Source organism: Bombina bombina, chromosome 3 (assembly GCF_027579735.1).
Source record: "Bombina bombina isolate aBomBom1 chromosome 3, aBomBom1.pri, whole genome shotgun sequence".
Classification (NCBI taxonomy): domain Eukaryota; kingdom Metazoa; phylum Chordata; class Amphibia; order Anura; family Bombinatoridae; genus Bombina; species Bombina bombina.
Window position 1 is genome coordinate 300,630,565 of NC_069501.1, and position 17,447 is coordinate 300,648,011.

At 35.2% G+C, this 17,447-nt stretch overlaps 1 protein-coding gene across 1 annotated transcript in view; it reads right to left on the reverse strand.

Annotated features, from left to right (window-relative positions):
* Window positions 1–17,447, reverse strand: part of CNKSR2 (connector enhancer of kinase suppressor of Ras 2) — a 1,108,533-nt gene that overhangs the window by 1,033,023 nt on the left and 58,063 nt on the right. The window contains exons 3-4 of the mRNA XM_053705261.1: window positions 7,735–7,937; window positions 4,039–4,107 (exon numbers count right to left, since the gene is read on the reverse strand). Of these exons, the coding sequence (XP_053561236.1) occupies window positions 4,039–4,107; window positions 7,735–7,937 (272 nt within the window). The remainder of the gene's footprint in view (window positions 1–4,038; window positions 4,108–7,734; window positions 7,938–17,447) is intronic.

Genomic DNA, 17,447 nt, shown 5'->3' on the forward strand with positions numbered 1-17,447 from the left:
TAAGCAAGAAAGTTAGTAGGCTCAAGCAGCTCAGCTGCAGATGTGCCGCCGCCGCCATCACTGCGCTCTCCAATAGGCAATGGCATTAGGAAATGCAAGTGTGAGAGTCAGGGGGCGGAGCGGACCTAGGTGGACACTGTGTGAGTAAAGAGTAAGTTATTTATTTTCTTGGGGGCTGGTTTCCTTCCTTGAAGACCTACCTTTCCAAAGTTATGGCTTAAGACATCGTGGATCAAATCAGAAGTGTCTCCTGCAGGAGGTAAATAGTTCTGTTTAACCATTTTCCTTCCAGAGAGAACTGCAGGATATTGCTGCACAATACGTAGCACCTCTTGTTAGTAGTCAATTAGTTGATTGTATGTATTTGCGTTTTCAAGTGCGTACTGTTTTCAGAAAATGTCTTACTCTAAAAAAAAGTTTTTGGTTGGTGCTGTTGATCTATTTAGATCCTCATGTGCAATGGTATATTGTCTCACTCAGATCCCTTTCCACTTTTAGAGATCTCACACCCCCTGTACACACTTTTTTTTATCTATGTGTCTTCTTCCGTTTATCACATGATTTTTACTCTAGTCATACCAGAAATGCTCTAAAATCAGCAACGTCAAAGTAAATAATATACAGGAAATAACTATATCTTAAAGTGAGGAGACAGAAGAGTGCAGATGTTATTGTTATACGTGCATTATGGTACATTGAAAATGTCAGAAAATTATGCGTTTAAAATGGTATAGCACAAGGCAACATTACACAGTGTGAGGTGAGGGAGGGTGTCTTTACATTGTCGGGGAGATTAGGCCGGAGGAGGGCGAGTCTGAGCCTGAGGAGGGGCTGCATCGGAGGGGGTGGAGCTAAGATGAAGGGGCGAACCAGTCTACAAATTTCCAAGGCCAGTCTGATTTCCCAGTCCAGCCCTGGTGTTTTTACAGCTTGTTAGTGATCACAATCTAAGCAATAACCATTTCTGTATTGGGAAAAAGTTCAGACCAGGGGCTCCATGTACTAAGCAGTCAGCGAGCTACCCGCAACAAATCTCGCGTCAAAACTCGCAAACTGATATGTACAAAGTCGTCAACTATGTTCAAACTCGCATCTTTAAAATTGCGAGCGTACTTATCCGCCAAACCTCGCTACCTCTCCATTTTTCACTGTAATTAGACACATTTGACCACCAACTAGCCAAAAACGAATGTACTAAAAAATCAATTTGTCCGCTCGCTACAATTTCCGCTCCCACCTCATTATTTTTGCCTCGCCACCTTTTAGGTGGCGGGCAAGGTACAAAACAATAGGAAAGTCAATCTAGACGCCAGTCTAGACATATATAAAAGGCAGTAATATCAGCATTGTACAGCATAACTGGCGTCTAATTTGTCTCTCATTTCCATGTACATAAATTGCGCCAAATTTGTCGACTGTAATTAAAGAGTAATCTATATTTTAAATTTGTATTGTATAGTTGTCAATCTTTATAATTATTTTTATATTAATATTTATATATTATCAGATCCAGATGAAGCCATATCCAAATTGTAAATAAATATTACAAAAATAACGCTCTGTTATCACTCTTCAAAAAATTTTGAACAATAATAAAGTTGTTTAGATAAGTTGAACTTTTATAGGAGCAAAATTCTATTCCCGCGACTACTATGATGTTCGTGACACCTTGCATGTCACGTGTTAATAATTGGCCAGACAATTCAACTGAAAGTTAAGTACATCAGCTTAGTCGCGGCGAGCGAGGCGTCAAATTTATCAATAATCCGCCACTGCTCGCGGCGGGCTAGACTTGTCTATTTATTGGGGGATTATTAGTACATAGTGACAGCGGACACCATTTCGCCCGCGGCGAGTAACGGCGAGTTTATCCGCGTCTAAAATGATGGATGAATTGACGGCTTAGTACATGGAGCCCCAAATCTGGGCAGATAGCAGGAAAATAACCAATACGATGCATGGACAGCAATGGTTTTTACTGGTCACAATAGAATAATTCTATTATCTTGTGCATGTCTAATACACTCTGAAACAGCCACAGACATTATTTAGATTTATATATGAATATATTATCTAGATTCATTATATTTTAGAACTATGGTATAGTCACTTAGTAGTGGGAAGGACAGACATTTTCATATAATATGCAGATATGTGGTATCCCATACAGTTAACAATATCTTCAGGGAAATCACGACTGCAACATTGAGAAATGGTGTTTCACAATCACACTCTTAATATCTTTGTTATTATTTCATACTTGCAAATTTGGGATTGTAAAGTACAGTATATTTAGGAACAGGGTTTTTTTGACAATTATGTGGTCGTGATCAAGAATTAAGTATTTGCATTTAGTCGCATTTGTTTAAAAATTCTATCTTCTTATAGTTCTAGAAATGCGGAAAAGAGAAACCCTGTTCTGTACAGTAAGTGGGTATTGCAAAATGCAGTGTGTATAATCGGTTTTTAAAATGCTGTTTGTATAGTGAGTTCTCCCTCTCCGAAATATTTTTAAAACCTCAGCACTTGACGGTTTCATAATATACTGCATGAAAATTCTTAAAATCCAATTATAGAAGATGAAATAAAATGTAGCCACATTATTCTTATAGAAATTAATATCCTGCAACGCTTCTTTATTTTAGAAGATCTCACCAAATAAAAAGTGCCATTTTCTTTAAAAAACAACAACTTGATCAACATACCCAGTATACCCATGATGCCCTTATAAAAATGTCATATAGTTTACAAATTATCATAAAGACTAAAGTATTCAATAGCAAAATGCAGACACAGACTTCATTAAACCATTTAACCCATTTGTTATTTCAGTGATTGTCATCCCTTACCAGCAGTCCAGAGTGCCATTGAGGAAAAATCGGTTTAAAATCTTGTATGTGCTAATCTTGGTTGTGTTAGATTCCCATTTCCCCCAAATCAATATAAAAAATAAATAAAAAAAAAGATTGAATTGTATCTGTGAAACATTTTGCTATAACCAATAAAGTTTTGTTTTGACAAATGAGAAAGTTTTCATAACTTGCCTGTCCCCCAGAAGAAATGGGCTGTTGGTAACCAATCACTACCCTTTATGTAAGTATGTGGTATGAAGGGTACACTGTGGTTTACATGTGTGCAGTAGAGTAAAAAAAAAGAGGGGGGGAGTCTGCTCTTGTCCTATTTATTTACAATGGTTTATCATGAATTACATTCAGTTAAATATAATCATTTTTATAGTTTTTAGTTCTTGTATTTTTAAAGAAAACAAACCCTGATAATATTTTTATGACATTTATATATTTACAGGTAAGGCACTAAACAGCCACCTTTTGCATGCAACTTAGTGAGTGAGCAGATATATCTGATTTATGTTTTACAAGATAATCTGCACCTTGACAAAGTTGTGTATTCACTGCTTTACAAACAATAAGTTTGCTTGTCATAAGCAGCAGCATTGATATTCCACCTTTAGAAAATACAAGGTTGAGATACTAGAGGGGGCTAATCACTAATTCATGAAAAACAAAAATCTCAAAAGATGTGATACAAACAATTTTCAGAGGCTTTTCAGAAGAAAAGCAAGTAAAATAAATGAGTATATGTTGCTTTTTTTTTACATTTTCATTAACACAACAATTTATAGAAGATTCCATTTAGAATTTTATGGCACTTTAAGATTTAATGTTCTACTGCAGAAAGACAGAATGAAATACAAACAAATTAAAACAGTATCAATAAAGAAATCATTCAAGTTGCAAACATTAAAAAGGCTTGTAGTTAAATATATTAAAGCTGCATTAGCCATCATATAGATAACCAAAAAAAACTACACAATACAAAATATACAGTATATGCACATTTTATATAATAAGATGCAAAATGCATAATCTAAAAAATGGCCCTTTAGCTAAGAGTCTAATCTCACGTTGAGCATTTTAAACCCTAATCTAAAACAGAGGTACATAAATGTTTGAAGATTTCTTTAAAAAAAAACAAAAAAACTTGTTAAATAATAAAATAATTTTTTGTTTCACTTACTTATCCAGTTTATGCCCTATCCATCTTTTTTTAAGGTTATCAATGTCATCCTGATCAGCGTGGCAATACCTATGGCAAGAGAAGGACTTCAAACATACGAGAAATCTTCCACAAAACACATAGGAAACAATCAAATTATAACTAACTCAATGAACATTAATAAACCTATACTATTACATTTATTTCTACTGCACGGAGGCAATGTATGGAATTAGCTTTGTTATAAAGCAAGTTGGTTGCAGTTGGTAATTTTTTTAGTAGCCTTTAAAAGTTTCTCGGCAAAGATTGTGTGTGTTTTTAGCATTGAAATTTATTTTATTCAAACAGACAATCCATTCCATTTATCTCTGGGTGGAATCAGTGTCCTTCATAACAAGCCATCATAATTTCCATGTATTTCATGTATGACAGCTCAGGGTATTTTTTTATATATTTTTTTGGTTGCCTAAATGGAAGTTTAAAGGGAATTGGGCTGAGAAGTAAATCTTCAGTAGTAATTACATTCATTACAAAAAAAAAAAAAAAAAAAAAAAGGATCGGTTAAAGGATCGGTTATTTTTAGATCTATACGGTTTAGTCTTGCCTACAGCTCCCAGTTAAATTACTTTACAAACTACTAGGAGAAAAGTTAACCAATAGCTTCTGTTGATAAAAATATTTGGATTATTTAGTTTGTTTTTTTTTTTAATATATTTTTCTTACATGAAAACGCAATATTGAAAAATATACATGATCTGGAAAATACGTTTTTTTTTTTTTTTTAAGACATCTTATTTTTGTAAGGGAAATGTTATATTGAAATGAATAACTAAAATAATAAAACTAATTTAAAGTTGGCTTTACTTAAAGGGATATGAAACCCAACATTTTTCTTTCATGATTCAGGTAGAGCATGTTATTATAAACAACTTTCAAATTTACTTCTATTATATTTGCTTTGCTCTCTTGATATCATTTGTTGAAAAGTAGGGAACTAAGCTTAGGAGCCAGCCCATTTCTGGAGAACTATATGGCAGCAGTTTTGCAAGAATATTATCTATTCACAAAAGCACTAGATGGGTAGCACTATTTGCTGCTATGTAGTGTTCCAAAGGCCTACCTTGGTATCTCTTCAACACAGAATATCATGGGAAGAAAGCTAATTTGAGAATAGAAGTAAAATTGGAAACTTTTTTTTAAAAAAAAGTTATGCTCTGTCCAAATCACAAAAGAACATTTTTGGTTTTCAACAAATTCAACAACGTCGACTATGATCATTCATGTATAAAATCTGATGTTTTCAGAATAAACATGTTCTATTGTTGAAACAAAAAATCCTGTGAGTGCCCTGCTCTACTTTATATATTATAATATATATATATATATATATATATATATATATATATATATACACATATACACACACACACAATCATTTATATTATGTAACTGCTAATATTTGAGCAATATATACCCTGAATTACCAGCTACAATCGACTTGCGTCGACTTCTTTGTTACAACAATTCAATATGCATAGAGAGACATATATAAATAATATAAATAATAATAATATTATATATAATAATCCTAATAAATAAACAAGGTAAGCTGAACTTCTTAGATAAAAACATGTTATATGCTGAAAACTTCCTGTAATGATAACGATCACTGTGAAATATTGCTAGATGGTTGAAATCAATTGATGAAAAGGAACTAAACATTTATTTTTCGGCATGAGCTGACAGTTCATAAATCTCCACAGAGAAGAAATTGCACTGCAGTGACTTAAAATAATTCTGAATCTATAGCGCACTTCAATAAGGAACACTAATTATTCTGAGGTCAGAAGAAAAAAGAATTTTGTATGAAAGTGCCTTTTGTAAAATGGTATAGAAAAAAACTAAATTATCTGTACCATCCCATTGTTGATAAATGATGCAATGTTTTTGATATTTTTGAAAATCGAATTTAAAAAGTGAGATAATACTAGAATATGTTGATTAATCATCTGACAATGTAAAAATATAAACATTTTCCTTATCCTATACTTTCTCTAACTGATTCAAAAAGTGTTCATAATTGTGTTTTGGTTTTTTCTTTACTAAGAGTCAAATTTTGCAGCTAAATATAAATTATAAACATTTAAATATACTGTAATATATTTTAGAAACATATATATATATATATATATATATATATATATATATATATATATAATATACATTTTTATGAATATGACAGATTGAATTATAGAATAAAAAAAATCAGTTTATTTTATGTAATTATCTCTGTATATCCAGTCTCCGCTTGGAATCATTCAAGATTCAGAAACTTAAAATGTTGTAAAAAAAAAAAAGTTTCTTTATCAAGAATTTGTGAGTAACTAACAATGTGCTGATTTATTTTCAAAGAAAGTAATTTGTGCTTTTATATATATATATATATATATATATATATAAAGATGTTAGCACACGTACTGTGGTGAAGTCACTGTTAATCCTAGTCCAAACATGTGTCAGTTATGACTTTAGTTTACGACTAATATAGCCCACTTCTGTTTGTAACAGTCTTCCTTTAGGACATAATCACACATTAGATTACCTATATATATTGTTTTATAGCTATTTTAATGTACACCTTGACATTATAAAACTTCTATCAGTGGATACTATGGCTGCTAGATAATTAGTTTAAACATATGCTTCTTTATATTTCTCTAATAGGTTTCTTAGGTTCTCAGATTTGAATACATAGCATTTTACTAATCTTACTCACTATCCTTAATTTAAGGATTATACCGGACTGCTTGTGGATTTGGCACGTTCTGCTCTGCTTACATTACCTCAATGTTCCACACCTTCTATTAGTTCTAATTTTAAAATCCAGAGTAAATTTCACAGTTTCAAATTTTTGATACCGTTACTTTGCCCCAGAAAAAAAAATCTGTTCTCAAATATTTCTTGTTAAATGTGTCTAATAAAAAAAGGAACAAAAGGAATATTTTGCCTGGGAGCATGGTTCTTTTATCCATTTCATTTCATTTATGCAACAAACATTAAAGTTTCATGCAAGAAAAAGCTGTAAAAATAACTTATTTTATAACATAATCTGTATAGTATTTTCTAAACATTATTCCCAAAACAAATCCTCACTCAACTGCTGGCAACACAGTGAAAAGGTCAAACTAATTGTAACATATTTTTACATCTACAAAATGTAAATAACTTACATTCTGTATGCTGCTTGAAAATTTAAACATAACTTCATGAATTCAGTGGCTTGACTGCATTAATGTAAAATGTAACTTAAACAAATGAAGATGTGTTTCAGTACTAATTATGTTGTAGGATTTAACAACTCAAAAAAGAATTGTGTCAAACATATAAAGTATTACTCTATATTAGATTATACATTTAAAGAACTATTAAAAGCAAATATAAAGCAAATTGCATTTATAAATATATTGAGGTTACAAATATTTATTTTATATTTATCATTCTACATTTTTTTTTTTTTTTAAAGAACACAGATAGAATAATCCAAACCTTCATATTGCACAAATGAACAATTCATTATCTAATCTACGGGCATTTTATGAGATCTTCAGCCACCATTTTGCCAACATGATAGAGTTTGGAATATTGCATATCCATAAAACCAATAACAAATTGCAGCAATACATATGAAAAAATGATGCAGTGAATGGAGTATTTTACCTGTCCAGCCAAGCAAGAAGACTCTTTGCTGATCCAATGAGATCCACAACAGAGGTGAGGAAGTCATTAGGCAACTTCCTGCTACTTTTTCCATCATAGTGTCCACTTCTCCTCCTTCCTGTTATAAAGTTCTGTAGGTTTTTGGCTGATGCATTTAGTTTGTGAGAAAGTGTTTTCAGGTTCTCTGTTTCCAAACCATAATTCTATTAGTAGGGAAAAAAGAATCAAGATTATCACCTATAACATTTGTATAGATCTAAATATTTTTTCCGTACTATTCTTTATAACACAATGTATTATTCTTACAAAGATGTTAACACATTCCTCATTTTGAACAGGTAAAATAAAGTCATAATTTGCAGGTAATTTGAGCAATAAATATATGCATCTCTCTGACCATTATCAAATCAAGATATTGATGAGACACCTCCAATTGCTACAATATTTATCCCTGAGAAGGAATAGCCTTTTAAACACAATGCGTGTATTTTCTGGTGTTATGCTTTTAATTAATATATAATAAACCAAGAGTTCCTACTCTGAGACCTGTACTTTTAATATAGTAAATCTAAACTGTTAGGTTTTAATTTAACATAAGAGCAAATACCCTACTGTTCTACTTAGAAGTAATGCAACTACTATAAAGTGATACTATTTGGAATAATTTAACATTTGAGTGATATTGCCCACGGGCGTTGGCTCCATGTTTTTAATTAATCTTTAGTAAACCTAAAATGTTATTTATAAGGGATTCATTTGCCAACATGCTAAGTGGTTTTGGTGTGTTGAAAACAAAGTTTTTTGTATTTGCATGTGGTTGGGGCATAAGTTGTTACTTCTGCCTCTGCTCACATGTAACATTATATGATATAGCTACTATGATATAGTAGGTGGGAGTTCCCAGATTGCCCTCAAGGTGGGTGAGTGCTAGCGATGGCTTTGAGTCGTCATTAGCACCTGACTGAGAAAATTTGCAACGACTCAGTCATCGATAGCACTCAAGGGGTTAAAATTGTATGCTCTGTCTAAACCACAAATGTCTAATTATGACTTTACTGTCTTTTTAAGTTAATGATTAGGACCTCAACAAATATGCAGTGACAACAGGGGTAAGATATTTTATAATGTGAGAAATCTCCTACAAATTAATGAAATCAGTCATATCAAGGGTATGCCCCCCACAAAAAAAACATAATTTATGTAAGAACTTACCTGATAAATTCATTTCTTTCATATTAGTCCATGAGCTAGTGACGTATGGGATATACATTCCTACCAGGAGGGGCAAAGTTTCCCAAACCTCAAAATGCCTATAAATACACCCCTCACCACACCCACGATTCAGTTTAACGAATAGCCAAGAAGTTGGGTGATAAGAAAAAAGTGCGAAAGCATAAAAAAATAAGGAATTGGAATAATTGTGCTTTATACAAAAAAATCATAACCACCACAAAAAGGGTGGGCCTCATGGACTCTTGCTAATATGAAAGAAATGAATTTATCAGGTAAGTTCTTACATAAATTATGTTTTCTTTCATGTAATTAGCAAGAGTTCATGAGCTAGTGACGTATGGGATAATGACTACCGAAGATGTGGATCTTCCACGCAAGAGTCACTAGAGAGGGAGGGATAAAATAAAGACAGCCAATTCCGCGGAAAATAATCCACACCCAAAATAAAGTTTAAATTTTATAATGAAAAAAACTGAAAATATAAGCAGAAGAATCAAACTGAAACAGCTGCCTGAAGTACTTTTCTACCAAAAACTGCTTCAGAAGAAGTAAAAACACATCAAAATGGTAGAATTTAGTAAAAGTATGCAATGAAGACCAAGTTGCTGCTTTGCAAATCTGATCAACCGAAGCTTCATTCCTAAACGCCCAGGAAGTAGAAACTGACCTAGTAGAATGAGCTGTAATCCTTTGAGGCGGAGTTTTACCCGACTCGACATAGGCATGATGAATTAAAGATTTTAACCAAGATGACAAAGAAATGGCAGAGGCCTTCTGACCTTTCCTAGAACCGGAAAAGATAACAAATAGACTAGAAGTCTTTCGGAAATTCTTAGTAGCTTCAACATAATATTTCAAAGCTCTAACTACATCCAAAGAATGCAATGATTTCTCCTTAGAATTCTTAGGATTAGGACATAATGAAGGAACCACAATTTCTCTACTAATGTGGTTAGAATTCACAACCTTAGGTAAAAATTTAAAAGAAGTTCGCAACACCGCCTTATCCTGAAGAAAAATCAGAAAAGGAGACTCACAAGAAAGAGCAGATAATTCAGAAACTCTTCTAGCAGAAGAGATGGCCAAAAGAAACAAAACTTTCCAAGAAAGTAATTTAATGTCCAATGAATGCATAGGTTCAAACGGAGGAGCTTGAAGAGCCCCCAGAACCAAATTCAAACTCCAAGGAGGAGAAATTGACTTAATGACAGGTTTTATACGAACCAAAGCTTGTACAAAACAATGAATATCAGGAAGATTAGCAATCTTTCTGTGAAAAAGAACAGAAAGAGCAGAGATTTGTCCTTTCAAGGAACTTGCAGACAAACCTTTATCCAAACCATCCTGAAGAAACTGTAAAATTCTCGGAATTCTAAAAGAATGCCAGGAAAAATGATGAGAAAGACACCAAGAAATGTAAGTCTTCCAGACTCTATAATATATCTTCCTAGATACAGATTTACGAGCCTGTAACGTAGTATTAATCACAGAGTCAGAGAAACCTCTTTGACTAAGAATCAAGCGTTCAATCTCCATACCTTTAAATTTAAGGATTTGAGATCCTGATGGTAAAAAGGACCTTGCGACAGAAGGTCTGGTCTTAACGGAAGAGTCCACGGTTGGCAAGAGGCCATCCGGACAAGATCCGCATACCAAAACCTGTGAGGCCATGCTGGAGCCACCAGCAGAACAAACGAGCATTCCTTCAGAATCTTGGAGATTACTCTTGGAAGAAGAACTAGAGGCGGAAAGAGATAGGCAGGATGATACTTCCAAGGAAGTGACAATGCATCCACTGCTTCCGCCTGAGGATCCCTGGATCTGGACAGATACCTGGGAAGTTTCTTGTTTAGATGAGAAGCCATCAGATCTATTTCTGGAAGTCCCCACATTTGAACAATCTGAAGAAATACCTCTGGGTGAAGAGACCATTCGCCCGGATGTAACGTTTGGCGACTGAGATAATCCGCTTCCCAATTGTCTATACCTGGGATATGAACCGCAGAAATTAGACAGGAGCTGGATTCCGCCCATACCAGTATTCGAGATACTTCTTTCATAGCCAGAGGACTGTGAGTCCCTCCTTGATGATTGATGTATGCCACAGTTGTGACATTGTCTGTCTGAAAACAAATGAACGATTCTCTCTGTAGAAGAGGCCATGACTGGGGGAGAGGTTCCGGAGGAGGAGCTAAGCGCACCTGGAGAGTGCTGGCTCAGAGAACTCCAGTCCCTAAGCTTCTGGCGGAGCTTTTCCCGCGCCTAACCCCAAGTACTTGGGGTAGCTACTTGGACAGCCTGCTACACCGCTGCCGGAACCTTGGCAGTGGGAAATCCACTGCACTGATAACGCTCAGACTAAAAGGATATACATTCCTTAAAGAACATCAGAACAAAGGCCTCTAATTTAAAGGACATTTTCCTGGTCGCAAAACCCCCTCTCCCACCGCTGCTGCGTGAGAGGTGGGCAGGAGCAAAACTTATTCTTCAAAGACACTCCTTGGAGCCAGTATTATATATTGCTTATACCCCTAAAAGCATAACTGCAGGGAAAATCTACGAACTGTGTTTCCCGGTATTTACTAACAAGCCGCTAAAGCATCCCTGAGACGCTGCTAAAGGATCCCCTACCTGGGCTGCTGAGACGCAAAACAGAGGAAAGGGAGCTTACCTTTAATGAATACAATGGCCCCTGGGACGGGCAGAAAAAACTGAGATTGTACGAACTCAGCTAAACTCACCGCAGCCGCACATCTGAACTGGCGCTGGAGACCGGTGGCGTCACCAGTAGGAGCCGCGGCGCATCTGCTGTAACGTAGGAGAAGCTGACCGGAGCATAGTGCGACCTGGATACAGCTGCATCAGAGACTCTGTGGTAGTTTTTTCGCTGGTGACAACTTCAGCCTTGCTCTGTCTCTCCCCCTCTCCCACCGGTGCTGCATGAGAGGAGGTGAGGAGACTGCTTCAGAGCCTGGAGACCACGGGTAAATCCCGTTTTGAGATAAGTGGGGGGTTGTGTTTGGCATTTACCCTACAAAGAAAAGGCTTACTTGGTTCAACCTAGAGGCTAGTTTCAATGCTAGCAGGAACGTCCACATAACAATTGCTGACATAATTCCCCTACGAAAAGGAGTACGAAGAAACAGAGTGGCCGGAGGTAAAGTACTGTTTGTTTGTTTTTCTCCCCTATATGGTCTATTGGAAACCACTGCAAATAGCCTACTAACCAGATCTATTTAGGGCTCCTAACTGCAGAACATTATTGCAAGAAGGAATAGTATAAGGCAATACTGGACAGAATAAGAGTGATTGTAATACAGCATCGACATGCTGCTTGAGAAGGGAAAGATGCCTTGCTAATGTAACATTGTGTATTTTTGTATCAAACTGGTAACTAACCCTTCTTGTAGATTCCTCACTATTCTTGGGACTAATAGAGTTTAAGTTTATTGGACACATTGTAATTGAACCCATCTCAGCCTTTTCTTCCTAGAACAGTATAAGTTCTTTACAAACAGATAATTGCAAGATGGGGTTCTTTAATTATACTGATATACTATAACTAATTGCACTCATAGTCTATGTCACATTAGTTAGACTAGGGACAAAGCAATTTAAAAAGTAGGTATAATTCACTCTAAAATTACCATTAGAACATTTGCACCTATAAAGATTATATGTAACAGAGGGTATTCTGAGATAAATAAAATCTAGGGTATACATACCTTGATAACTGCAGACATTACTGCCAACACATTATAATAACTTGTCTATAACAGGATTCAATGTTGAAATAATATAAGAAAAACTGTCTACATATCTCTAAGCTGCTAAATCTCAGACAGCCTTAAATCGTCATTTTCTTAGAGAATTTTGAAAAACACTTAAATAAATAAATTAGCTCTAAATATACTGTCAGGCACAAACCAGAAAGGAAAGAGGGAAATTAATAGGTACTAGAAGGTATATGTAGAGGATGAAGTAAAGACTCACAAAGAAAATTGTTACTGATCTTGAAAAAGTTTTGGTACAAATTCCCAAAATGTTACTTGTTTAAGGAGTTAATTGTGAAAATATGGCACAATGCTGACATTTGTGTCCAATTTATTTAATTACATACTTGTAAACAGCCTGGGAATTAATAAAAATTTATCAGAATATTCTGATTGATATCCTTAAGTTCAGAGGACTAAAAGAAATTCTGATCGTGTAAAATCTACTTTCCTTTCATATAAGATAGACAAACCTTTTTTCAGATCAAAGAAAAACAATAGTATAGCTAAAAGTTTATCTATATAGTAGATCCTTTAGTCTGGGAAAATAAGTGAAAGGAATACCCTATGAGATCTATAGAATAATCTATTAAAGAATAAACTTTGAATCTCCTCTGCCTCTTTTTAAAGTGGCAATCTAAAGAAGCGTTAAGACTACTGAAATTGTTTTTGCTTTGTTTTTTTCTGGGTCCTCTTCAAAATATCAATAGCACTCCCGCTTGGGTAGCAAGAAAAGACTGAGGTTTACTTGCAAAAGCAACTTCTGTTGATTGGTGGTTAAAGGTCCTCAAACCAACAAGTGAATTAAAGGCAGGACATCTGAAAAGTTTTATCTGCTAAGAGTCAAATACGAGTCCATAGGGGAAGATAACGGGTTAAACCTAGATTCACTATTTCAAAACTGGTTCCCTGAGGGTTCTTGTTCTTATTCACCGTTTTTTTTTTTCTTTTTTTTTCTCCTTCACTCGACACTGCTTCACTAATAACACATTAATACCTCACTCACCTTCCCTTCACTCTTTCTCTCATCCTTTTTTTTTTTTTTTTTTTCCCTCTCTCTCTCTTTTTTTTTTTTTCACTAAGATAATTGTATAGCTGGGGGAATATCCCCCCCCTAATCACTAGCTTGATTCACTGCACATGGATAAATTTCTTAATATTCACTGTAAAACCCCTTCTCCAACCATGGCGAACAAAAATAAGGACAGGAAAATAAAAAGCACAATAAATACTTCTGCCGACATTCATTTAACTCCTAACAATCCTCTGTATGCAGGGGATTCGGCGGTAAACACTCAAGCCTTGGTAGATAGCATCTCAGAAGCCCTGGCCCCTAAGTTTGATACTTTAAAATTAGAAATTAAGCAAGACATTATGTCGCTTTCACAAGAGCTCAGACAATTTGCCAACAGAGTACAGGAGCTTGAACAAAGGGTTTCAGATCTTGAAGATAATGTGGTAACACAGAGCGCAAAATCCAAATCTAATGATGTATTACTTGAAAAAATCCAGCTTAAATTAGAGGATTTAGAAAACCGCTCCAGGCGGAATAATTTTAGAATTATTGGGGTCCCAGAGGAAAAGTAGTATGAAGACTTGAATAATTTTATCTCTGTAACACTAGTCCAGCTTCTCAAAATTCCCAATACATACCCTAAAATTATAGTTGAAAGAGCCCATAGATTAGGGAGGTATGATATGGATAACAAAGGTAAAGGCAGGCCGAGACCAGTAATAGCCAAGCTACTGAATTTTCAGGACAAAATTACCATTTTTCAATACTACCGTAAAAAACAGTCAATTACACTGGGGAATTATAATATTTTTCTGTTCCAAGATTTTTCTGCAGAGACAGCAACCAAAAGAAGGGAGCTAACCCCAACATGTACCAAACTTATTAATCTAGGTATAAGGGCCACCTTGATTTTTCCGGCAAGACTCAAAGTCTGGGTTAAGGACGAAGTTTACTTTGCTGATACGGCTAAAGAGGCAAGTGAACTCCTAGTCAAATTAAATATTTCTGAGTAAGTGATAAATTGATATAAAACTACATGGAGGGCAGCGGCACCGTGTTAGACTATAGACCAAGGGTCTGGCCCCTGGCTCTCTTCATCCACCCCCCCCTCGTCCCTCCCCCCCTGCTCTTTTTTTTTTCTTTTTTTTTATGTGTTTGGCTCCGTGTTGTCACAACTTAGAGAATGTTAAGGATAGAGAGTATTAAATTTGTTTCATGGAACATTGGAGGTCTCACATCCCCTATTAAAAGAAAAACAATTTTAAACCAATTAAGGAAGATAAATTCTGACATAGTATTCCTCCAGGAAACGCATCTGAAATTTGAGGAAACGATGAAATTAAAGAAATTCTGGGTAAAAGAGGTGGTTGCTAGCCCTAGTCTAAATAGAAAAAGAGGAGTGGCTATACTTTTGGGGAAAAAGATAATGACTAATGGTTTGGAGATCCTCAGCACTGGGGTAGATCCAGAGGGAAGATATATTCTGTTGAAAATTAAAGTGGCAAAAACTGTTTATACATTGTGTAACATTTATGCACCCAATGTTATAGACCCAATGTTCTGGGACTTGTTACAAACTAAGATTATGCTCTTTCAGGAAGGCTTTTTGATTTGCGGAGGCGATTTTAATATGGCCCCACAATATCCGCTGGACAGGTTGAGATGAACTCCCAATCAATCAAAAAACAAAATTGGATAAACTGGAAGCTAAGATTATCAAAAAAATAACACAGAATTTGGTAGTAAAAGATATTTGGAGACTTCAAAATCCGGATGCAAGAGATTTTACCTGCCTATCGAAGGCCCACAAATCATTTTCCAGAATTGACCTATTTCTCGTGGATGACAGGCTCTTAAAATTAAAAGTGAAGAGATCTTACCTATATCTCTCTCTGACCATGCCCCTATTGTTCTTCAGATTCAGGATTTCGAAAGGAGATTCAAGCAGGCTCGGTTTTATTTTCCCACCTATCTATTAAAAGATTTAAAATTTAAAAACTGGCTCAATGTGAAATTTGAAGAATACGCGGACCACAATGCTGATTACTATAATCGCCCCGTGATATTCTGGGAGGCCGCAAAAGCCGTTTTGAGGGGAGAAATAATCTCATACACAGCTAATATTCAGAAAAAAATCAAAATCAGAGAGAAAGAAGTGATTAGTTCCGTGACTAATGCTTATAATCACTATCTCTCAATGAAAACAAGGGCAAACTGGTTAAAATATATAAACGCTAAAAACGAGAGAGATACATATTTAACTTACCAGGCTACACAAAAAGAATTAAAATTCCAAGCCAAATTCTATAGATTTGGAAACAAATCAGGGAAACTCCTCGCTAAGTTAGTAAAAGGGGCAAAGGGTTCAGCAGTGATTGATTCATTACAAAAGGAAGGGAAAACAATAACAAGGTCAGAAGAGATAGCAGATCTTCTCTTAGCATAATATCAAGAGATTTACTCCCTAAAAAAATCGGACAAGATTCAATCTGCTCAATTCTGGAGCCAGCTGACGGTTCCAACTCTTGTATCAGAAGAGATGGAGATGCTAAATGCTCCTATTAGTGAACCAGAAATAGAGAAAGTTATAACTAAACTGGCACTGGATAAGGCACCAGGACCAGACTCATTACCCAGCGAATTTTATAAAATTATCTTGCCTTTGATAGTTCCTAATCTCTGTAGACTATATAATGCAATATACATAGATGGGCTACCAATCCCCCCATCTTTTTCAGCATCAAACACAATATTAATACTGAAACAGGGAAAAGATCACAGTGTGAAAGAATCTTACCGACCTATAGCACTGTTAAATACAGACTACAAGATCCTATCCTCTATTTTAGCAAATAGGTTACAACTTATTCTACCCACTATTATACATAAGGACCAAGCAGGGTTTCTTCACAAGCGGAATTCATCGGCAAAAATAAGAGAGGTCTTGATGAGTGTAGATTATTTTAAACTAGGGGAGAGTGCGGGGAGCGGGGAGAGGCAGGACATCCCTGATCAGGCAGTCATATCAATTGATGCGGAAAAGGCATTTGACTCAGTGCATCATGATCATATAACTGAGACTCTCTCCAAATTTGGTTTTCTGGGTAATTTTTGTCAATTTATAGGGAATTTGTATAATAAACCTCGCACGAGTCTGTCAGTGAATGGTATCCTTTCTCCAGAGATTATTCTGGAAAGGGGAACGCGACAGGGATGTCCTCTCTCTCCCTTGCTTTTTGACATAGCTATAGAACCCCTAGCAATCATGGTGAGACACAGGCTGGAAGGTATAAGACTTCAGAAAAAGGAGCTCAAAATCGCATTATATGCGGATGATATTCTTTTGTATATATCAAATATTAAAGATAATTTGGCAATACTATTATTAATTATTAAACAATTTGGATCTTTTTTAATACCTCAAAATCAGAATTTCTCTGGTTAAGGAAAAAGATAGATTCACCATCAAATATACCTTTTAAGATAGTTTCAGATGCATTCAAATACTTGGGTATACTAGTACCATCGAATATAGAGAAATTATATGAGCTAAATATTCCCCCAATACTTTGTGAAATCAAACAGAGATTAACAAACTGGAAAAGTCTTCCTTTATCTATCTCAGGCAGGATAGCTTTGTTTAAAATGATTTTACTTCCGAAACTGTTATATATCTTGCAAAATGTTCCGGT